General features: G+C 33.5%; 2 protein-coding genes across 9 annotated transcripts; both read left to right on the top strand.

The window, feature by feature from the left end:
- The first annotated feature begins 374 nt into the window (after positions 1-374).
- LOC18105167 (probable plastid-lipid-associated protein 11, chloroplastic) lies at positions 375-3,846 on the top strand. 6 transcript variants are annotated; one of them, XR_002977668.2, is made up of 6 exons: positions 375-921; positions 1,000-1,065; positions 1,178-1,280; positions 2,859-2,952; positions 3,125-3,357; positions 3,465-3,846. XR_002977668.2 is itself a non-coding variant. In XM_024584749.2 (4 exons), exons 1-3 carry the CDS (start codon positions 452-454, stop codon positions 1,275-1,277), a joined length of 636 nt encoding a protein of 211 aa, XP_024440517.2. In that variant the 5' UTR covers positions 375-451; the 3' UTR covers positions 1,278-1,280; positions 3,125-3,379. The 6 variants fall into 6 exon arrangements, 3 of the variants coding, with proteins under 3 accessions (XP_024440517.2, XP_052302737.1, XP_024440516.2); XR_002977669.2 differs by lacking the exon at positions 3,125-3,357; XR_002977667.2 differs by lacking the exon at positions 3,465-3,846 and having other exon boundaries at positions 3,125-3,379.
- A 16,337-nt stretch (positions 3,847-20,183) lies between these two features.
- On the top strand, positions 20,184-22,670 carry LOC18105166 (uncharacterized). Of its 3 annotated transcripts, none has more exons than XR_002977679.2 (3): positions 20,184-20,493; positions 20,923-21,303; positions 22,431-22,670. XR_002977679.2 is itself a non-coding variant. In XM_006375198.3 (2 exons), the coding sequence occupies exons 1-2, from the start codon at positions 20,396-20,398 to the stop codon at positions 21,218-21,220; spliced, it is 396 nt and encodes a 131-aa protein (XP_006375260.1). In that variant the 5' UTR covers positions 20,184-20,395; the 3' UTR covers positions 21,221-21,434. The 3 variants fall into 3 exon arrangements, 1 of the variants encoding a protein (XP_006375260.1); XR_002977678.2 differs by lacking the exon at positions 22,431-22,670 and adding an exon at positions 21,659-22,333; XM_006375198.3 differs by lacking the exon at positions 22,431-22,670 and having other exon boundaries at positions 20,923-21,434.
- The last annotated feature ends 134 nt before the right edge of the window (positions 22,671-22,804 follow it).

Below are 22,804 nucleotides of genomic sequence, written 5' to 3'. Positions count from 1 at the left end.
ATAATAATTCTTCTTCCCTTTTATTTAAATAAATATAGAAATAGGCTGGTCATATTTCATTAAAAAATGGCTTTCCTTATTTTTTAGAACATAGATAATATCAATTTCATTATTTAATTTCAATCATGTCATTATGAGTTTTTTTTAACATTATTTCTTCAATTATTAAAATTTTATTTTAATCCACTTATTTTTTTTATAGATAATAATTATGGATATTTTGGAAATAAAGGAGTTATTTGCCGAAAGACGGGCTCTATTTCGAAAGGTGACTTGAATTTTATGAATGTCAGTGGGCCCTACTGGGTTTGTTTGGGCCTTGAACCAGCTGATCCATTAATGAACAAAATATCGTTTTTTCTGGTATGGATTCAACCGCCATATTCACTTCATAGCGCTCAACGGCTCAAGTCTAAACCACTCTCCCCTTGTAGGCTGTATCCCTTTCTCCATGGCCACATGTCATTGCCTCCTTCTCCCAGTTCCCTTCAAACCTACCATTATCCCTCCTAAACCCATCTCCAAAATCACCTGCTCGTCAATCACAACCCAGTCACAATCAGCCAAGCAACACCTCCTTACTCTAATCTCCGATCAACACCGTGGCCTCAAAACCCAAAATGATCCCATTAAAAGATCCTCAATTATCCAAGCCATTGATGCAATGGCTGATCTAGGAAAAGATACAGTCACCACTGATGACTCACTTTCTGCCACTTGGCGGTTGCTTTGGACCACAGAGAAAGAGCAGCTTTTTATCATAGAGAAAGCTCCATTGTTTGGTACTCAAGCTGGTGATGTTTTGCAGGTTATAGATGTTGAAAAAAGGACTCTTAATAATGTTATCACTTTTCCACCTGATGGGGTTTTCTTTGTACGCTCAAGTATTGAAGTTTCTTCCTCTCAAAGAGTGAATTTTAGGTACTCTAGCGTTAAAATTTAGTCTTTGTAACTGTTTCAATATTGATTGATAATTATTTTCTTTTAATTTTGTTTTAGATTTACAAGTGCGGTTTTAAGAGGGAAGAATTGGGAGATACCGTTGCCGCCTTTCGGCCAGGGATGGTGATTGTTCTCCAAAACTGGAATTCTTTTTACTACGTGAATATGATTCTATGAATATTAATATGATGTTTTTTTTTGGTTAAGTGATGTGTATTTGTTTTGTTCTGTAAAGGTTTGAATCGTTGTACATTGATGAGGAGATTAGAGTAGTGAAGGATATCAGGGGAGATTATTTAGTTGTTGACAAAGCTCCTTATGCTTGGAAAGAATGAAAGGTAAAAAAATGTGGTGATTTACTTCAATCTCACTGTCATTAGAATTGCGAATGGCTTTATCTCGTTGATTATTTCCGCAAACAAAACTTTTGTTTCAAGATGGGATTGCAAGCATCTCAGATTAATAAGGTTTTAATCCTCACAGTCCAGCTACTCGAACATTTTTTTGCTATCCAAATAGGCCACTGATTGTTGTGCTCGAATTATGTATTTATGTGGATAATAGAACTCTTAGCTTGTTCATGTTCTTGTCACTTGTTTTTTTCGAAATTCGAGTGTGCGCTCATTTGTCATTGAATTGTCATGAAAAAATTGTGCTTGGAGTGCTTTCTTTTTTCTTTTTTCGTAATTGTTGCGGTGGAATGCATAAATTCTGTGGTAATTTTACTCTTTAATCTCACACTGAATAAGTGATGTAATGTTTGGAAATGGCAATTTATTGTCCTATTGGTGAAGGAGAGCTTGAACATATGTTGCCTAAAGAATTTGGAGTGAGTTGGGAAGTGGAATGTGCCATGGACTCAGCACATGTAAATTCAGGAGAAATTGAGAGAGGTATCTTTGGTCTGTGACCTCAGAGTTGAAATAACGAAGGGATAATATTTTGTAGACGACTGTTGGATGAATGGTAAAAGTTGTCTGGAATTCTTATAAGAGTTTGCTAAAAATGATTGGCAATAGATTTACTAAAAGGGAAAAAAAAACAGAAGACTGGTTTCATCAATAGCCAGGAAGGAAAGAATGATGGTTTGTTTTACAGTTTTTCTCTCTCTTTATTTTCCCCTTAATTGTTTCAAGCAGTTTTGTTTGTCCATGACTTTCATTTACACTATCTGGTATGGATCTTACTGTCGAAGAGTTCTGAATCTTCTATTTTACCTTTTAGAGCTCCTGCTCACCAAAAGCTGGTATTACTTTCACCCCATCATCCTGAATCAGTGAACAGTGGGGTGTGATGATAGGACCCTCCTGAAAATTTATCTCACGTTGAAATTATGCAATGGAAAAAACACATTCTCTAGGATGATCCTGCCGTTTGACCATGCTTCTCCCCATTGCTGCTGTTGTCTCTCTCGAAGCTAGTCTGACATTTAGAACCTACATTTAATTGCCATTCTGCAGTTTCTTTGTTACTGCTTGTGATGTATGTTTCTGCACTGCAATTTTGCCTGATGTTGCTTATTGATTAACCACAGTGATGCTTGAGATTGGTTGGAATTCAGGGGAATTTGAAAGTTAGGATTTTCTAGCTGTATACGACAATTCATACCGGAAGAAGTAATATGTCCTTTGGCTCTAAGGACTGAAGCTTTTAGAATGAAGAATTTTTATTTTCCTAATCATGTTTGTACCTAAACTTGATTTTTTTTAGTATGCATGGTGCACGATTTCTTTTCGATCCGTGGCATTTATTATCAGATACCCACGTGTTAGCAATGTCTATATACTTTTAATGCTTAATACAATCGAATAGCATCCTATTTTTTTTTTTATCACTGTGTTTCAGGTTATATCTTTCCCTTGCCCTGAAATTTAAAAGAAATTCCCCAAAAAATTGAAAATGCCGAATATTTTCAGGTTCTGATCTGAGTTGTGAAAGGATAATCATGGAAACTATTCAGTTGTGGAACAGGCTTCTCATAATTGGACAGAGCTGTATTGTATTAATTTGGTAATTTACCACTTCCATGCTGCAGCTATTATCTCCATGAAACTATAAATGTTCTGACATGCATGTACACTCATTTACAAGGCTTGGTTGTTTTATGCAAGTGCTATAATACCTCTATTTAATGCCTTTCTGTTTTTACTATGCCATTTATTTCTTGTTTATGTGTTTGTAGTGAATGTTCTGCTTCTTTAAATTCCATCTCGCCTCCAGCACCTTCCAAACTTTCTGTCTGAAGATAGATGGAGATGGTTGAAATCAACTTTGGAGACTCCTTGTATCACACTTTCTCTCTTCACTATACTGTAATCAGATTTTAGAGCCCCTTCAGCCAAGTCAAATCAAAGCAAGCCATGGATAATTTATTTGCCTTGGACTCTGTACTTGCAGATGCTTTATGCATTACTAGTATGAGTGCATCTTTTCTTTTTTTGTGTGTCTCAGAAAAGTAGACATTGTCTTGTAGGATCAGTAGAGGTTAAACTTGTTCATATTGGGTCTTCTTTTCCATGCAGTCATAATTTCTTATGATGTGTGAATGAAGCGGAAGATGATGTCTCTATCTCTCTTGCTGGTACGTGTGCTTCTCTCCCATGTGTCTCTGGTTGTTGCCATCTCATCTGATTCCTTGACAGTTAAGCCGAATTTCACAAGTAGTTTTGGGCAGTCTTTTCGAAGATGGTTTTATTTGTGTTTCAAGGCTATTCTTTCTGTTGAGAAGATTATAACATTTCATTATTCTCGGCCTATTTTGTGTCCCACCACCCTTTTCTTCGGTCTAAAATGTGAACCTCACTGCTCCTGTCGTTCCCATGTGTTTCTCAAGACCATCGAGGAGGAGTTCTGGCTGTGATCTTCCTTCTAGGTTTAATTTCAAATCAATGCAAATTTTTGGTCTTTCCATCTAAATATTGAAAAACTATCAGGAATATGGATGCCCGCATGTCCAAACAGGTCCGACCACATGACAATCCTTTCTGCTTATGGATTAGGTTGCTGCATAGCTAGGAAACCATTGTCTCGTGACCTGTTGCCAAGTGCTTAAGAATGACAAGCTCTTTCAAGGGAAATTTAGATGTGCGTCTTGCGCCGATATATATTTCTCTCTCAAACCTGCTGCTTTTTTGATGACTTCCCTCTCGTTGAGTTGCTTGAATTAGTTGAAAGAAGGTTCCTGAGTCGGCTGTGAACACAGTCACAGATTGGCATTGCTGTGCTTTAATGGCACAATTCCAAAACTTGGATACAGTACCCTTAAGCAGTTGACCCCAGGTTGCTTTTCGGAGGTGCATATACGAGGCCCTTGCTGCATTTAATGGCTGTGCCGTTTATCTTGTTTGATCCCAGATAGGTATTTAACTTTCTAGTTCCTAATCCCCTGAAAAAGCACCTTCATAAAGTTTGATGCAGTGAAAGGCTTTCTTTTCACGTGGCTGTTTTTGCTCTCTTTGGGGCTTGGATCGTTCTCCTTATGCTGGGATTCTCTGTTTATATCCATGAAGTGCTTTCCTATTGAACCTATCCGCATGTATTATCTTTTGCTTTTCGTACCCTTTTATGATTTCTTCACCTCACCTTCTATAATGGGAGCAAATTCCTGCCAATGAAGTTGTAAATGTACGAAAGCTGGAGCTACTTATGTCCAACCAGCGGAAATCACACAAAACCCAAAGGTAGAACTTGAATGATAGTTGTCTAACTATGTTTTTTTTTGAAATATTTGATTTTTTTTTATGTTTTTAAATTGTTTTGATATATTGATATCAAAAATAAATTTTTAAAAATTAAAAAAATATATATTATTTTGATATATTTTAAAATAAAAATATTTTAAAAAACAAGACAAACACATTATATGCCACCAACTGTTAGATTCACCATTTGAATTCTAGACACTTGTAGGGGTAATAATAAAAAAAAAAACCAACATAAAATTAACTAAAAAAACCAACTTGATACATAAAAAAAAACCCAAGTCTATTATATCAAAACCTATAAAAGAATTCAAAATTTCCAACTGAAAAACCCATATATTAATTCAATTATTTTAAATAAAAACCAAACCAAACCGTTCATTTTAAATTGTTGAGTCCGGTTCATTTTTTTTTTTAAAAAAACTCAGTTTAGTTAATTTTTTTTTTTTGTCTAAACTAAATCAAACTAACCTATGCACACTCCTGAATTATGGACAGCTGGTTACTCGTGGCATGGTTGTAGTACCATGCCTCGTCAAATCTTGATGGATTCGAATAAACTTGGAATCTAAGCATATTTTGAGCATGTCGACTCTCAACGAAAAAATAAAAAGTTTACATTGATCAGAGAATAATTAGTTATTAGTTACATCCTGGATTTATAACCCATCAAAAATAATAAAAATATTTTTTTCTTATAAGTATATCTATTTAAAAAAAAATAAATCCAATAAATAACTAACAGATATGCATAAAATCACTCCCGAGAATCTTAAAATTTATACATGGACTCTCAAGAATTCCTTGCACCTATAATTCGTGGATGCATTGCATTTTGTACGGAGAATCTGGATAGGCCCGAAGCTTTCACGAGGCCGAATCCAGTGGGCCCCGCCACTGATGTATGATTCACATGTAATGCGGGTAATGGGCCCAGATTGCATGAGACATTTTAGTCAATTCTCCTGGTAGGTATTGTGGACCCGTGAAGACATAAGAACTTTATCAATAACTTTGCTCGGGTCGGGTCCCACCATGATGGGTGCAGGGTATACTCGGAGGGTATTGGAGTACGGAATAAATCCCAGAAATGCGAAGCAAAGCGTCCGGCTGTTGGGCTTGTGGGCACATCATGGCAAGTGATGAGGAAGGAAGGAAAAGTTGTGAATAGAATTTCTGGAAGGGAAGAGGCCAGCAGAGTGGTGGGTGGATGTGGACCTCAAAAAATGAGTGTTTTTCTTTAAAGGATTTTTTGTGGGGCTGACTTGTTTCTTAGCCTCATATATATGTCAGGCCCAAGGACTTTAATAGCAGGAATGCACGTCTGCCTGTAATAATTTATTTTTTTGCTGTGAAGTTGCGTTCTGTCGACAAGTTTGAATTCAGATGTTCGAGCCTGAAAACGCGAGCAAACTCATATTTTTAAAATTTATTTTTTTTTTGTTAAAAATTAATTTTTTTTATATATTTTGAATCGTTTTGATGTGCTGATCTCAAAAATAATTTTTAAAAAATAAAAAATATCATTTTGATGCATTTCGGCACGAAAAACACTTTGAAAAATAACCGTAACCACAGTCCCAAATAGACCAGATTCGTTCTTATTTGGACTGCGTGAATAATATCCATATGGGATATTTGAAAATGAAATATGTTTCTTAAAAGTTTTAATTTTTTTAATTTAACATTAATTTTTTTTATGTTTTTAGATCGTTTTGATTGTTGATGTTAAAATTAATATATTTTTTTTAAATTATTATTTTGATGTATTTTCTAGCAAAAAATATTTTAAATCGCAACCGTTACCACACTCTCAAAGATTTTCTACTTTCTACACTACCTGTGTATTTTTTTTAATATAAAAATTTAATTTTAGGTTAGAAATTTTATGATAATTTTTAGTATTGTTATTAAATCAAATATAGCAAATCAAACTTGAAAAATCTTTGTATCATGTTGTATGCTTTGAAACAATTTTTTATTTAATAATATATTAAAAAAATATTTATATTAACTTGAATTAACAGATTTAGTAATTTTTATTTTATTTTAATTATATGATAAAAATTTCAAGCCTAAAGATTTTTTAATAGTTATAAATCTTATTTTATTACAATATAATATTCTTAGACATTTTTAAAAAACTATAACAAAAAAGAACTTGAAAAGTGGTCCACGTGGAAAAAGAATAAACATTGAAGAAAAAAAAGAACAAATAATTTTTTTAAAAAGAGAATGAAAAGAAAGAAAATTGGGCAAACATGGACATCAAGATTCAACCATACTTGGGGAGACGAACACACTTGAAGTTTATCACTTTAACCGCTTGGATATATGAGCAATTACTAATTCGCCCTTCTTTTATTTAAACAAAACCATTTGTTTTTTTAAAAAAAAACATACGCACACGTCATATATCAACTTAAATTTTGGCTATTACAATTTTTTTCTTTAAAACCTCACTTTAAAACCCATTTTTACCTACAAAAACCTAATAAACACTAAAAAATCAATTTATAAACCTAAAAAACTCAAAACATGGTCAAAAAATATAAAATCAAAGTAGTTAATATCTTTCTTTCTCGATTTTGATATTTTTTTCAAGAAATATTAAGGTTTGAAACAATCATCATTGAAACCTTCTCATCGGATAAAACTTATATATTGATATTTAAATTAATTTTTTAAGTGGTTGGAATCATTGAAAACTCACTCTCAAATTCAAAGATTAAGAAAAAAAATAAAATTAGTAACCATACTCGACTAAGTCACGTTAAGGTTTTCCTTTCCATGTAAACAAACCAACTTGTTTGAACATTTTAGCTAAGAAACATGGTCATTTACACCTCCCATTAGTCACTACCTAAAGAGTGACTGCTCAAGGCAGCCCCCGATTGTATCTATTTACGGCCCGTTGCATGATGGATCTTAGATGATGTGAGCTGCGCAGATATTGGCAAGACACGTGTAATCACAACTGCACCAGGCTTTTTCCTTTGAATAATAATTATGATCGAAAGTAAAGTTCTTATTAAACCCCGTGCTGACTAGATATAAAAAAAAATCTAATCTATGATTGATTTAGTTTAATCTAATTGATTCAATGAACTATCACATAACATAACACATTGTTTTGATTTATTTTTAATTTTTTTAATTGATATGATCAACATACTAACCTGTATTTCAAGTGTTGTATCGAGTTGATCCCATATCAGGTTTAATAACTGATGGGTCATGATTTCTATAAACCAAGTCCATTTAAAAAGCCATCGCACGAAGTCACAACCCAAAATGAGGCTATGTCTTTTTTGGTGCCCAACCCAACTCCACATTGGGTCATGCATGCGTCGGCGCCCAGGACCCTGTTGGGTTAGGGACCCAACAGCACCCAACTCCACGTTGGGCTATGACGCGTTCGTCCCCGACCATTCTCGAATACAGTCACAAGCTGAACCCAACTCATACTGGAAAAGTGTGTGAATATTGAACCTAACGCTCCTCAGGTTGAGTGCATGGCTAAAATATATCTCCACATTGAGCCTCTCATACTCTAGGTTTGGGTTAGTAATTATGATACCCATCACATCCTATTAAATATGAACAAACAACCTATGCTTATATTAATTAGATATGATGGTACAAGCAATAGAATAATATTATTTTACTATTATGAGATTACATCTCTATCCCTCCTACGTTGTATGAAGTAGGTCAAGCCAGGTAATATAAAAGAGGAGTGAAATATACAGAAAGGGGTTCGAAACCTTATACTCTGAGACAAAAACACATTCTCTGCTTCTTCTTCCTTAATTCTACATCTTCTTAATTCCCCTTCCTCTTCTCTATCTTCATAAAAACTCATTAATACTTTCATTAATGTCTTTTGCTACATAAAAATACATGGTACTGACTTGATCTTCGGCACACCCACAGGGGACTTTGTGCAAACATTTATTCTAGAAGAGTTGATATTTTCCTAGAGAAAGATTTGTCCAAGAAAAAGCCTACGTGTTCTTGAAGTGGAGGTCATTGAATTCACCATAAATGATGTAGGGGATTCTAAAAAATAATTCATCCTAAAATATTCCAAGTAACTCCTTCGATAACTATATTTGAAATTCATTTACCACGTATGACACATGTATATAAAGGTTAAGATGACACTTGAGATTGAATAATGAATCTTAGTTACCGCTATTAAAAAAACCTTATTTCTCTATCTTGAAACAATAAACCATGCAAGGATACCTTCAAAATTATTGATGCATGACAACTGTATCTTAATTGATGTTTTTTTCTTAAAAAACTGGTAAATTGTTGCTATCAAGCTATTGTCATATAGGCAGCTGTAAAATAGCTTTTCTGGATTTCTGAACTTCCATTGATTTGTTCTTTTCAATCTGGCCTCATGGGGTCTTTATAGAAGTCATTTGATTTGTGCCATGATCATGACATTGCCTGTACCATAAGTCTGATTTTCAATTAAAAACTGAGGCAGTTCCTTCCTTTCATTATTAACTTCAAGACCTGGGATTTTTTTAAAATTAAAAAAAACCCTACTCCACGATTTTTCTTCATTGCAATTCATTTCTTAATTTGATTTCGTCGATCATCATTTAATTCGAAGAATGGAAATGCAAAATAATTTATGTCATGAAAATATTATTCATGCATTAAAGTGCAGTCCGTCCTTGTTAGACACTACAGTTTTAAGGTAATGATTCATCATTTGAACAAGACAAAAAATCTGGGATATGGCTTTTCTGCTTAGGTTTGACTTATTGGTTGGAGATGGGATAATAACTAGTAAAATCACAGTTAAAATCCTATTTCTGATGAAATGTGCAAAAATCGCTCTCTTCCATTTCTATGAGCTATCAATTAAGTTCATGAGTTCTGTTTCAAATAAGAATGATAATCTTATTAAGTTAGCTATGATTGTCTGAGACTTATCTATACTGTATAAAAAAATGGATCCGAGTTCTCAAGAAAAATAATAAAAAAGGAACTTTCTTATGTGCTTTCTAGCATAGTTAAGATCATACTCCTGTGTGTCCAAAATAACAGAATATCGTATTATTTTATTTTTAACTAAAATGACTTGTTTTTTAAGTGACTTAAGTGATTCGTGGTCTGGAACTTGTTAAACCAGGCCACCGGGATGACCTACGTGGGCTGGTTTCAGAACAGTGCTTTCTAGTAACTTGTTAAATCCATTAGTAGCATTTCGTTTTACAGTACCTTCTGCCTCGTTTAGATGTTTGGAACGACATGAATCGTAACTTGAACGGTAGAGGGCTCTCTGAAGTTACAGATGTGATAAATATATATATGTGAGTGGAGATAGGACAGCAGAGGCTAGAGAGAAACATTTGTGGAATTCTGGTGCAGATCTTTGGTGGTCCCGCTGATCCATGGTTATGGGGAGTGAGGGAGGAGAGATTAAAGGAGTGGTGGGGTTTGTGTTTTTCTTTAAGGACACCCTTGCCGTGTGGTTGCCGTGTTCTATTGTTTAGTACACATGCATGGTGTCCTTCTGCCGAGAGATTAATTGCCCTCATGTTAAGTTGCCAGCAAGTGCTTGTATTTTGAGGACATGGCGACCTCAAAACCTATTTCTATTTCATAGTCAATTAAACTTAGTGCCCCTAGCTAGTGCCTGTCTCCCTGCTCACATGGCTTCGATTCGATGGAGTCGTGCCCATGTAGCATTTCACTGATGGTATCTATGTCAAAATATATAATCCTATATGCTCAGAAAAAAAAAATATTAACTTCTTAGTCAGTGAAAACTTCGAAGTTATACAATGGATTTCAAGTTATAATTGGTATAAAAAAAAGGCACGAATCCATTCCAATATAGTACAAGTTAAAGGCGCTAAGATCTTGACAATGAGTCTAATTACCCCATCATCTGATGCAGGGGGCCAGACAAACAGCGACGGCTTATAAATCTTTAATCCCTATATCAGCTTTGACCTCTTCTGCTTCTTCATCCTTGTTTCTGTTTGGTCAGCCTTTTATATATAGTTACCTTGCTCCACAGTTTAGTAGATCCTTTATCATAGTTTCAAGTTTTAACTGAAAATTTATCGTCAAAAAATAGACTTGGTGATATAGCTAGCCTCTCATAAATCAAAACACGGGGACAAAATGTTAGCTGGTGACTCGGATCCTACCTGTTCATTTGCTTTTTCATGACTATTAAGCTGCTCTTTTTAGCCAATCGTTGTATAACCTTGATCTTCTGTTCCTTGGCATCCATTTTCTTGTAACAAGTTGTTTCTTTCATAAAAAAATGGAAACGAGAACACATTTAACGCATGGCCATCTAAGTTCTTGGCACCTATGTGATCTTTTGCATATGCGTGACTTGTTTCGTCAGCTTATTGTTGGGACGACTCTGGCGCCATTCAGAGACCAATATATGGTCCCGCCGCTTCAATTCAAGGATAGTAAATTCTGGCTTGTCTTTTCTTTTCTTTTCTTTTCTTTTCTTTCCCTTTTCTTTTTAATATATAGAAAGTCCAATGGATCGACCCCTTATTGAAATTACTCCATGATTGAAGAAAAAGAAACCAATGCTCAAACCTAATTTTATGAAAGCTACCGAAAGCAGAATCTTTAGAATAAATCTTCTTGCATTGCTTGTCATTATAATAAGACAAGATTAAACGGTTTATTAAAAGATAATTGTGGCGGTCGTTTCAAGCATGTAACTTATTTGGCCCCATTAGATTTTCTATTCGATTTACATCAACCTTTTTGTCTTTTGGTGGTTCTTAATCTATATAATTAAAGCGTTTGTCTTCCTATGATATTAAGCACACGTCAAGAACTAGTTGTTCCATTTCCAAGAGGGTGTTTTGTTATAGCCATTAAGAATCGAGGGAGGCTTTATGTTCAAACCATAAAAAAGATATCAGAATTAGGATGATCAATAAACAATCTAATTATAAACCATGGCGACTTCATCAATTGCAGCTAGTTTCTCTTCTTACTTGGGATCTGTGTCTTTCACTCATATCCTATGTGAAATAAATCATATGACTGATGGTCTTGCAAAACAAGATGTGACTAGAAATTATGACTTCATGGCATGACTTCGATTGTTATGTATATTTTCTTGCTGGAATTAATCGATCCATTGATGCTGTCTGTGGAAGATACTTCTACGGTCTTTCATGTTGCTACCGGTGTGGAGTTTCAAGCATTGAAGAAGTAATGGCATGGTTTTTTGATTTTGTTTTCCTTGTGATGTTGTGTTTTCTGGTTCTAAGTCTGCTTATGTCTTCTGTGGGTATCTGCAGATTGTTTTGGTTTTCTTGTACGCCTATCCCCAGGCGTTATCATGCTTTCTCCTGCTTATAAAATAAAATAAAATAATAATAATAATAATAAGAGAATTGGCATACCACTAAGGATAAGAGAAATAATGGTATACCACTACTCTCATTAATTATGCCTTGTACTTTTCGTTTGAAGGATATTCACGGATGATATGAGAAAATTTAATATTATCGAAGTTATAATTACTTTTTAATGTGGGTTTTAAAGGCATATTTATTAATTAATTTATACAGGATATACGATAATCTTTAAAACATGAAAAGGCCAAGCAAGATAATACAAAAAATAAACAGTTTGAAGTGTGAAGTCCCCCCCCCCTCTCTAGCTATAAACTTCTCTAAGAGTTTCAGCTGGGGGCTGCCATTTTTATATTTTTTTTGTTAGAAAAAAATGATTTGATCGACGGCATACTAGCTACATGTTAAATAACTAGTTTATAAAGCTAAAAAAATGATAAAAAAATCTCGTCTCACAAACTTATTATCTCTTAAGATCTCGTATGATATTTGAGATCCGATCAGCTCACCAATTCCATAGACTATAGAGTTCGTCCTACCGTCTCTTACTTTTTTATGCAAAATTTACTGTATACGGACTTGACTTTTAAACACCATTTCAAAATTAACTTTGTATATATTTTTTATTTAATATTTTTCTCCATTTATATAATGCTTTGTATTTATACTTTCGAACTTGGGTTTATCTGATGACGTGTGATATCTTTTCTGTTCAAAAAAGAAAAGAAAAGGAGATGCACAGGTTTAGATATGGTAGCTCACATATGCATTATGCTTTTGTCACCTGTGAATTCGTTTTCTAATCGCACCTGTGCTTGAGCTGTGGAAGTTGATAACTGTCTACTATGTATGGAGCCCCATACATGACGTCCTCACTGCGTATGCATCGAAGGAAGATGTAAAAAATATGCTAAAGGCCTTCAACTTTGTATGTTTCTATTGGCACCCTAACTCATTTACTAGAAGAACCTAATTTGTATTGAATATTTTATTTTATGGGCCATTTGTATTTTGATCAATAATTTAGGCAGTTTAACATATTTTATTTTAAAAAAACTGGATGAAAACTAATGAATTCAAATATAACGGGTCTAAAAACCTCTCGAAAATTTAAAAAACCTATAAGCATGGTCTAGGAGAAGAGTTCAACTCCTATCAGAATCCAATCCTATAAGCTTAGTCTAGGAAAGAGTTCAATATTATGGACTCAACTTAAAAGAAAAGTTCAATTCTCATGCGCTCAACCTAAAAAAGAGCTCAATTTTATGGGCTCAACCTTAAAGAAGAGCTCATACCTCATGGGCTCAGCTTAGAAAATAGTCAAATCTTATAAGCTCAATCTAATAGAAGATGAAAGAGTTCAATACCTTGAGCCAAACATAGAGAAAGAGCCCAACCTCAAGGGATTATTCTTAGGGAAGAGCTCAACGCTATGAACTAAGCTAGATTATGAATCCTACTCTCTCTACACCTTCACGTGTATAAAAATCATCCAAGATCATATTAACCCTCATTAATACTATCAGGATAAAATTACACTCTAACCCCTCATCTCCATAAAAAGACAAGATTTATAAGCTATAAATTACCTATGAATTCTTCAAGCTCCAGGTTCACAGTCTTTTTATTTTCAACTTTTTAGCATATATATTTTCAGAGTTTATATCTCTAAAATATCATTTGGGTTTAGCGGTGGTCACACACCCAACAACACTTGGGTCTAGCCAGCGCCAGTCCTAATAAGACCTGGGTCTGCCAAGCGTTAGACCTATAGCGCGCCTTAACCGGGGCGTGTTTGGTGTTGACGCATGCTAATCTAATGCACCCGAAAATATAAAAAAAAATATATTTGTATGTTTTTTCTTGATTTGATATTTTTTTTATACACACACTGATAAAATCTTGATTTATCATATAAGTAACTGTGTTGCCAGAAACATACAAGGCAGACATATGTAGAAATTGGATAGATTCTAATTATCAAGTTCTTAACCTTGCATAATTCCGTACTTGTTAAATTAAATTAGAAATATTAACAAATTCCGATAGATAAAAAATTAAGACTTTAAACGTTTGAAGATACACATGTAGGTACGTTAATTAGAATATGGGATAAGAATCTAAGATTTTAAAATACTAATGAGAACATAAAGTACTTAGTCCATCCAATTTCTATCATATACTAACTATTTTCAATTTTTATTGCCCTCTTTTACTGTACTGTTACTAGATAATATGTAATAATTAACACATATATTAGCTTGATGACTGTGTTTTTGAGTAAAGTCCGAAAATCCCAGTGACTTCCGATATGAATGTCCGCGACTCTCTATACTAACTAACGGCTTTAGCAGTTCTGTCGTTGGATTTGTTAAAAAATAATATAAATTATATCTTGAAATCTTATCTAACAGCTTAATTTTTTTTAATATGGTATCAGAGCCTTGATAACCAAGTGGTCACGAGTTCGAATCTCACCACCCCTATTTATTTGATAAAAATTAAGCATAAGGTAATGTGGACCTGTGCAAGTTTCAAACCCGAAAGACTTTCACTTGAGGGGATGTGTTAGAGAATAATATAAATCATATCTTGGGACCTCACCTAACAACTTAAACTATTGGGTTGAGATAGTTTTTTAACAAGATTATTTTCGTATATCTTTCGTAGTATAGATTTTTTTTTTGTTTATATATATATATATGTGTGTGTGTGTGTGTTTGTTTAAAATGATTTTTTTTTGTATTTTCAGATCATTTTGATGTGCTGATATCAAAAATAATTTTAAAAAAATAAAATAATTTTATTTTAATGCATTTCTAAATAAAAAACACTTTAAACCACTATCGTTACCACAATTCTATTATAATCCTAGATACACCCTAAATCTATAGGCAGGTGTGGCTCAAGCAAATGCATATATACTCTATATTATCTTTTTATGATTCTGGGGAGGGGTAGATAGAATATAATCCTGCTTGTCTCGATCAAGGTCGGGGTGCCTGAGCTGTATATTTCCTCGTCATGATAAATATGCCACATGAAACTAGTTACTGAAAAAGGAAAAGTGCTGTATCTTTCGATCGGGGGCAAAGATGGGTAATTAAGAACCTGCTTTCAATATATAGCATATATGCCAATAATTAAGTTATATATAATTGAAAAACAGCACCAAAGTGCCAAGCCCTCTTGGCGAGAACAAAACAAAGCCAACAAGAGGGCCACAAAAGAAGACGACATGAAAAGAAAGAAGAAAAGAACACTCTTAGCAGGGACCAGCAACTTGAGAAGGCGCCTCATCAGTTGCCACGCAACAGAACGAGAGGCCAGAAAACAATGAGTCGAACCAAGAATCCAGAAAAGAGTATGAGCAATATTATTGGCAGTAGTTTATCCTCTTGTTCCTTTTCTTTTTTGATGAAGATCCCTGCGCCAGACGCCAGTACTGGTCTGTTTTGCCTGCAGCATGCATGGTTGGTGTATGTTCCCTATCCATGTCTTCTACCTTCTGGGTTGCCCTCTTGAAGTGCTTCAATAATTCTTCCATTATATATATAATTCATTCTTTTCCTATGATTATGAATGGTTTTCTTATAATTGTAGACGAATAGATATACGTGATTGCCTTGATGATGGCAAGTTGCAAAACTTAGGGAGGTTGTACAGCTCGTAGGGATGAAAACAATTATAGTTAACAATGATAACCGTGTTAATTAGCTTTGGCTATGAAATGTAAACAACAATTAATTTTTTTTGTCATCAATCGCCAATAATCTCCCTCCTAACCGCTAATTAAAAGCAGATGTTAGCTTTGCCAAATCCACCTAGCTAAGCCTTTTTTCAGCCTCCATCACAATCGCACCATCAGTGTCCATCGATCGGCCCCACTTGCATCTGCCCATTTTCATCAATGTCCTCCTCGCATCTACAGAACCTGATGCAATGCCTTTACTGGCTAACAAATAATCAAATAATAAATCTGATCCTCTTCGATCTACCCAACTTGTCACCACGTTTTTTTCCTTTCAATATCTTGATGCCTAGGTAAAATTTACATTTGTAAGAGTTTAAGTTTCGTTAGGTACTGTTGTTATTGAGTTCACATAAAATAATTTTTGAGCTTTTATTTAACAACATATATGAGTTTTTTAATTGAAATAAATCTGATATATATCAAGATTAATTTACAAGCTACGCACGCTAGTATTAGAATATGCAGTTTAAAGAGAAGTGGAAGTTTAAGGAGAAATAACTTTTACGTAAGAGAGTATATTAAGAAGTTAATATAAAATCATTATTTCTGGATTTTTACCTATGAACTTATATTTTTTTAATTGAGATAGTTATTTGATATGTATACATATTTGACTGGATTATGAACAAAAAAAAGAAAGTGAAGTGTTAATTAATATACAAAATATATAATTAGATTCTAATATCCAGGGATAAAGTCAGAATATTGGGTTTGGGCCGGAGGGTCAAATTAAAAACAATTTATAAATATGTATTAATTAATGACGTGAAGAAAATATTAGTGTTCATGCAATAGCGTGCCGTGCACCTCTAATAAGACTAAAATAAGACAAACCCCTGTTTGAAATGAGATTTTTATTTATAATTATAATCATAATTGATCTTAGCCTCATCTGAGAAACTTTAAAATATTTTGGGTGTAACTAGCAATGAAATGTTAAAATTGAGTGTTTGGAAAAATCTCTCTTTTGCCAAATTTATCAGGCTTTTAATTTCTTTTTCTAGAAGAACGATAATTCTAGCCTAGCTACCAAAGTGTATATATATATATATATGGTATGTATTTTCCAACCCAAGCCTAGCTAGCTATGCTAGGCTAGGCAACACATGAGCGAGGATGGCAACTTATTGGATGCTCATCAATACGATTAAACAAAAAGCAATATATCAGGGAATTCCTTTAGCATTTGATCAACTAGACAGGAGATAGCCGTTTCGATGAAGACTAAAAGTTACAAGGATTTGACAATTTCTCAGAAAAAGACTGGCCATAAAGAGAAATGAAGACAAACTACAATTGTTCAATAAAAGAGAGTAAGCATGGCTACAACCATGGCTACACAAAAGCATACATGACACGTGAAGTTGGATATCTTTCAACTTCATTCTCCGTCAGCTGGTGGCCATGGTTTCATAACCATGATCGCTTCTCTTTCACGACATTAAAATTTTAATAAAGGCGGCATTCGCTAGCTACATGCTCTTAAGTGCTATCAAAAGGGAGGAGTAAAGGCATAATCTATTTATAAAAAGGCTTTGAATGCCAAAAAGACGTTAAAGAGAATGTGATGGGGTTTAATATGTACAAGTATTTTCATCATTTAAATATTTTTTAATTTATATGTTATAATAATAATAAAATAAAAAAGACGGTGATCGATGATGGAGATGGAGCTACGGGGCATGCCTCTCCTATATATATTTTTTATTTTAAAAATAAATAAATAGATAAATTTTATTTTATATCTCTTTCTCTTCGATTAAATACATTTTTATTTTATTATCTTTTTATTTTTTGTTTTTAAATAATAACCAAGCTCTCTACGTGAAGATTGAAGACGAGCTAGGGAGAATAAGATGAGCTTGACCTCCTATATAATATAGAAAAAATTAATTAAGATTTCACATTATCAACCTAATTTTACATGATAATAATTTATTTAAATTTAATTTCTAAAAAATTCTCATTCACTATCTTATGGATTCAATAAATTCAGTAAGAGAAACTTTTGGTGAAGTTAATTAGTACACTACTCTTTCAAGATACTCATAATTAAATAAAGATATAATTAATTAATGTTTAGAGTTGACTAAGTATGATCATCTCTGCTCAAAGTATCTACTAATTTAATCTTCCCACTTATGCTAATTGAGCACAAACAATATAAATTAATATGGGCACCAAAATTAATCTTTTAATTCATGGCTCCCACTAATGCTAATTTGAACAACTTTGGATTTACAAATTTACATTAATTTAATTTAATTCAATTCAGTGATTCTGAGATAGAAAAGTCTATAATTCAAGCCATGCCATCAAAATACTTATCAATTAAGTAACTACTAATTTCTTTGCAGAGCTGGTTAAGAAATCCAATTAATTAAGTTATTAATTGGGGGGCACCAGATCGTCCTCTCTCATCTGTGATGGAAAGAGCCATGCCCCACGTGCGTGATGCTTATCAGCTTTCACTAACTACGGTGTTCTCTATCACACGGTAGTCCTGTCTCCTACTTAATCTTGACCATTAAATATGTAGAAGACTCGTTGAATTTTTTTTAGCACAGGTGGGCAGCCTCTTCGAGAGTTTGGATGCTTGTAATCTCACCTTTTCTCGGCTTCAATAGCTGTGACGATCCCCCTCTCCGCCGAGTTTCATTTTTAGATTCTTTTAAAATATATAATAATTTATTTTGATTGACTTGTTCAACTTAACTAATTTATAGCTTGAGGTTTAAATTAAATAAGTATTTAATAACTTTGTTTTTCAATCTTAATAACAAGATTAGACATAGTACCCAACATTACTAAATAATAAATATCTGTTTGGAATATTTACGAGGCATATTGTTTTTGAAAAATATTTTTATTTGAAAATATATTTTAATAATTTTTTTATATTTTTCTAAAATTAATATATCAAAATCATAAAAATACTAAAAAATTAATAATTTTATTTTTTTAAAATTAAATATATTTTTAAAATACTTAGGATGCTACCTCAGCATAAAACTTCAACAATTGAAGCGTGCATCATGCAGGTGCGAAGCATAGTAACAAAAGTATTTGGGCAGCCTTTTCTATTGTTTTATGATGATGGCTATGGAGTTATAGACTTCTCGTTTAAAGGTATTTGATATAATGACAACTATATCCCATCCTTTGTTACATACTACAACAGTACGACGTTGACCAATTATCTTTTTTTTTTTTCTAAGACTTCTCTCCCTTCCATTTTTACCTCCTGAGAAACACAAATCCACTCTCCCTGGATGGCACGTGTATCCACTCTACTTCTTTCAGACTATTCTATAATAATATTTTTTTTTCTTTTTTTAAATAAAGCATGTAAACAAAAATAGTTTTTCTTCTTATCCTTGATTATCTTGTTTACTCGGGGCTACAATTTTCTGTACACTTGAATTTGAATATTTCTTGTAACAAAAATAATTATAAGAATACATCTAATAGATAAAAAAATACTGTAAATAACCATTTCAATATTGGAAAATCGGATGGTTGTTAGTAAACATAATTGAATTTTAAATGCCTCTCAAATAGATATAACCTTTTTTAGGTGAAAATTAATAGTTTAATTACTCGGGCTAGATAAAATAAATCGTGTAAAATTGATTTAAGAAGCACTTAAAAATCATAAAAATCAATAAGGAGTAAATATCATGCAAAATTATTAATCTCGGCTTGTGGTTATGGGTTGCCTGATTTAATTTGAGTTAATTAAATTAATTTGAATTTTTTTAAAAAAAAATTAAATAATATTATTTATTAAAAATATTAAAAAATCAAATTGAATTTTAATCGAATCCACAAAGTTACGGATTAACTAGCAAATTTTTAAAATTTAATTAGACCAACTTTTACTGATAGATTATTTAAGAATGCAATTGAAGTCAAGTTTTTTAGAGATTTGATTTTTTTTATTTAAAATTAATTTTTTTTATTTTTAAATTATTTTGATGTGTTATATAAATTTTTTTTTTTAAAAAAATAAAAAATATTATTTTAATATATTTTATAAATAAAAAATACTTTAAAAAAAAATTATTATTATACATCAAAACACCTTGAAACCTTTTAAAATCAAATCTTGAATCGAGAATCGTCCAGGTCTGATAACACCGTGACCATGTGGGAAAGCGCGTGGTACAAATTATAACCGCTAAAGATAAAAGGCAGAAGCATGAACCAGAACCAAACAGAAGACAGGAAAAAAGAATTAAGGTAAGAAATGAAATTAAAGCAAGCAAATTCAGTAGGGGGCACAATTGTCATTTTCCCATCTTAAAATTTAAGGTTCACATCTCTCTCTCTCACTCTCTTTCTCCTAACTGAAAACGACTGCAAGCAACCTGTGGTCTACCTGTGTATATATTTCTTTTCTTTGATCTCTCTTCTATAATTATTTATCAATTATTTTCCTTCTGTGGGATTCCCACACCGCCTCAAAACCCAGTGTTCTTGCCCCCCCTCCTCTCTCTCCCTCCTTCTTTCTGTTTATATACGTGTAACGTGTTCTTCTTCTTCTTCTAGTTCACAATCTCTCATTTTTTTCTCTGGGGTTCTCTTTATATTTTCAGTTTTATCGAATTAAGCTAAGCTTTGATCAAATGGTTGATATTCAAACAGTATGTTGCATGTGCGGCGACGTTGGTTTCCCTGACAAACTCTTCCGTTGCAACAAATGTCGCAACCGTTTTCAACACTTGTAATGCTTTCTTTCTTTTCTTCCCTTTTCTAGCTACCTAGCTCCTCATCACAATTATATATGATCATACATGTCCATTTATGGAAACATATCTCAATCTTTGCATCATCATCATCACCATCAGCTTAGTTTGATAGCTGCCCATAACTGGAATATTAATCTCTTTTTCACCCAAAGATAGATTTCCCCAGGCAAGTTTTCTTCGGTTTTAAAGTACTGGGTTGTTCTTCCTGGGTTTAATCACTGAGGTTAAGTTATCTTTCCTATCCTACTGTAAATTGGAAAAAGAAAAATGGATTTCCACGCCACACCCACCAAGCACCAACTACCAATACTACCACCTAATCATCATAATCATGGGCATACTTACCATCTCATCATATGATCATACGTTGAAATTTTGATTTTTTCTTCTCTCTTAAAATATAGGTATTGTAGCAATTACTACGGCGAATTTTCAGAGCCAATTGAACAGTGTGATTGGTGTCAAAGTGAAGAGAGAAATGCAAGACATGGAAACTCTTCAAAGAAATCAGGAGCTGAACATGATAGCGGAACACTAGTCACAAAACGATCAGAGTATTCAGGTGATCATAAAATCAAGCAACATGATCGCGAAGAGAATAGCACTACTAGTAGTGATCAAAAGGGAAAGAACCCAAGTGGGATTCCTTCTCCAAGGCCTACTACACGCAGGTACAAGCTTCTCAAGGATGTCATGTGTTAAAAGAAAAGGAGTGTCCACAGGGCTGTTCCGAAAGTACTTCTTTGGTTTTGTGCGTTGATAGAGTGGAAGAAAGCTAATTAATTGTAAGTTGTTCAGCTTTTTTAAGTGTTTTTTTTTTCATCACGAGTTTTGGTTAATTTGTGCTATGTTTTCTGTAAGCTGTTAATAAAATAATGTAAAACTTTCTCGAATCATCGATGGCTCAAGTTCTTAATCTCGTTTTCTTCATCTTTTTTTTTTTTTTTTTTACAATTCCTCCGGTGATAGTGATCTTTATTTGTTTAATTTGATAAATGTAATCAGCTATATTTCTTAATACGTATAAATTATACAACTAATTAAAGTTGATGCATAAGCATGAGGGTATTATTGGATAACTTGTTGGTGTCAATTGTTAAAGAAATATTTACTGATGGGTGTATTCTGTGAGTGATCTAGCTGGCTGGTTGGGGGTTTTGGTGATATCGGAGAGTTTTTCTGTAGGGTTTGTCTCTGTCATAGCTGCAGTACTGCTATTGGGAGGAGTTGCACCTCCTCCTCATTTGCTTTGTTGAGTCTCTTAAGGAGTATTCAATGCATTCGGATGTATTCCTTTTAGGCCAAATAATTCATATTTCACAGTACCTACACCCTGCAAGCTTTTACAGATTCATTGAAGGCCTTTAATAGCTAGGCCCTCTATTATTGTTGGCCAAAGTAAGCTTTAAGCGGGGAAAAAAAAACAGAAGAAGAAGGAGGAGAAGGAGGAGAAGAAGAAGAAACATAGCTCTGAGGGGAAAAAAATACAGTTCATGGTTGTGAAAATAAATGAATATTTAATGCTTTCTGAGGAAAAGAAGTTCATACAATACGGGCACAAGAGAAAAGGGAAAAGATAGCTGTTGTGGCCAGGATCTATGCCTTTCATTCAAGTCCTGAACTGTTGATATTTCTTTGCAAGCTTGTACTGTGTTGACCCGTAGTTGTGTGAATTATCTCCAAATTAAAGTACACAAACCGATAGGTTTTCTCTACAGTATCTGTTTTGGCTATTTATGACAAACCACCAAGGCCTCCTTCACACTGGTAATCTTTAATTAATTGAGAATGGATCCATGACCTTTATCTACCAAATTTCTTTCCCTTTCTTCTCCTCTCTTACACTTGTTTAATTTCTATATATTTGCTTGTATATATTCTCTCCTTCTTATCAATATTTCCTCCGTTTCAGTGTGATTGTGCTAGGTAACTCATGCAGCCTGTTAACGTAATCTTCGCCATACGCTGCGTCAATTATATTCCATCCACTTGCTAATCTCCTCAATTTTCCTCCTATCATCTCCTCTTCTTTCTTCTCCATAAGGCTAGCTTGTCTGACCATGTGACCTCGTTTGAAGACGAAGGAATCTTGCTGTAAATATCCCATCATGACCCAATATATCTGTCCACCTTTTTCTTCAATTCCAAACTATCATCGAGAGTCACATGGTTTAACTCCCATACGTACGTACCTTCGTCTATTCTGCACCAGGAAAACTTGCAATTGTTTTGACAAGAACACGAGATACATGTTCCCAAGCATAGATTTTATCAAAAGGAACCGCA

The sequence above is a fragment of the Populus trichocarpa genome, chromosome 14 (assembly GCF_000002775.5).
Source record: "Populus trichocarpa isolate Nisqually-1 chromosome 14, P.trichocarpa_v4.1, whole genome shotgun sequence".
In the NCBI taxonomy this organism is placed as follows: domain Eukaryota; kingdom Viridiplantae; phylum Streptophyta; class Magnoliopsida; order Malpighiales; family Salicaceae; genus Populus; species Populus trichocarpa.
Note: the sequence above shows the minus strand (reverse complement) of the source record. Positions and strands in the feature narration are given on the sequence as shown.

Bases quoted from the DNA above. Each gene is read 5' to 3' on its own strand.
- LOC18105167 (XM_024584749.2), top strand. From the start codon at position 452: ATGGCCACATGTCATTGCCTCCTTCTCCCAGTTCCCTTCAAACCTACC. The intron at 922-999 runs GTACTCTAGCGT...ATTTTGTTTTAG, and splicing joins TCTCAAAGAGTGAATTTTAG to ATTTACAAGTGCGGTTTTAA. The intron at 1,066-1,177 runs GTGATTGTTCTC...TGTTCTGTAAAG, and splicing joins CCGCCTTTCGGCCAGGGATG to GTTTGAATCGTTGTACATTG.
- LOC18105166 (XM_006375198.3), top strand. From the start codon at position 20,396: ATGGTTGATATTCAAACAGTATGTTGCATGTGCGGCGACGTTGGTTTC. The intron at 20,494-20,922 runs GTAATGCTTTCT...CTTAAAATATAG, and splicing joins CGCAACCGTTTTCAACACTT to GTATTGTAGCAATTACTACG.